At 78.0% G+C, this 486-nt stretch overlaps 1 protein-coding gene across 1 annotated transcript in view; it reads left to right on the top strand.

Moving 5' to 3' along the window:
- ISL2 (ISL LIM homeobox 2) overlaps window positions 1-486 on the top strand; it is a 16,619-nt gene that overhangs the window by 4,084 nt on the left and 12,049 nt on the right. Inside the window, exon 3 of the mRNA XM_044450489.1 lies at window positions 8-279. Within this exon, the coding sequence (XP_044306424.1) occupies window positions 8-279 (272 nt within the window). The remainder of the gene's footprint in view (window positions 1-7; window positions 280-486) is intronic.

Genomic DNA, 486 nt, shown 5'->3' with positions numbered 1-486 from the left:
CCCGCAGGCTCTTCGGCATCAAGTGCGCCAAGTGCGCGGCGGGCTTCAGCAGCAGCGACCTGGTGATGCGCGCCCGGGACCACGTCTACCACCTGGAGTGCTTCCGCTGCTCCGTGTGCGGCCGGCAGCTGCTGCCCGGGGACGAGTTCTCGCTGCGGGACCACGAGCTGCTGTGCCGCGCCGACCACAGCCTGCTGCTCGACCGCGCCGGCTCGGCCGAGAGCCCCCCGCGCAGCCCGGGCCACCTGCAGGGCGCGCGGCCGGGCCTCCAGCTCGCAGGTAGGGCGGCCCCCGCGAAGGCGCGCGCGCCCCCGCCCCAGAGCCCCCCCCCCGCGCCCCCCGCCCGCTCCCCGCCCCGCGCCCGCATGTGCGCTGCGCTTCCCGGTTCTCGCCCCCCCCACCCCCCGTGAGCGCATCCTTCCCTGATCTCACCCGCTGGCGCCTTGCCCCCCAAGCGCGCCCCACGCCTCCCTCCCTCCCCCCCCG

Source organism: Varanus komodoensis, unplaced genomic scaffold, assembly GCF_004798865.1.
Source record: "Varanus komodoensis strain SLA01 unplaced genomic scaffold, ASM479886v1 scaffold67, whole genome shotgun sequence".
Taxonomy (NCBI): domain Eukaryota; kingdom Metazoa; phylum Chordata; class Lepidosauria; order Squamata; family Varanidae; genus Varanus; species Varanus komodoensis.
Note: the sequence above shows the minus strand (reverse complement) of the source record. Positions and strands in the feature narration are given on the sequence as shown.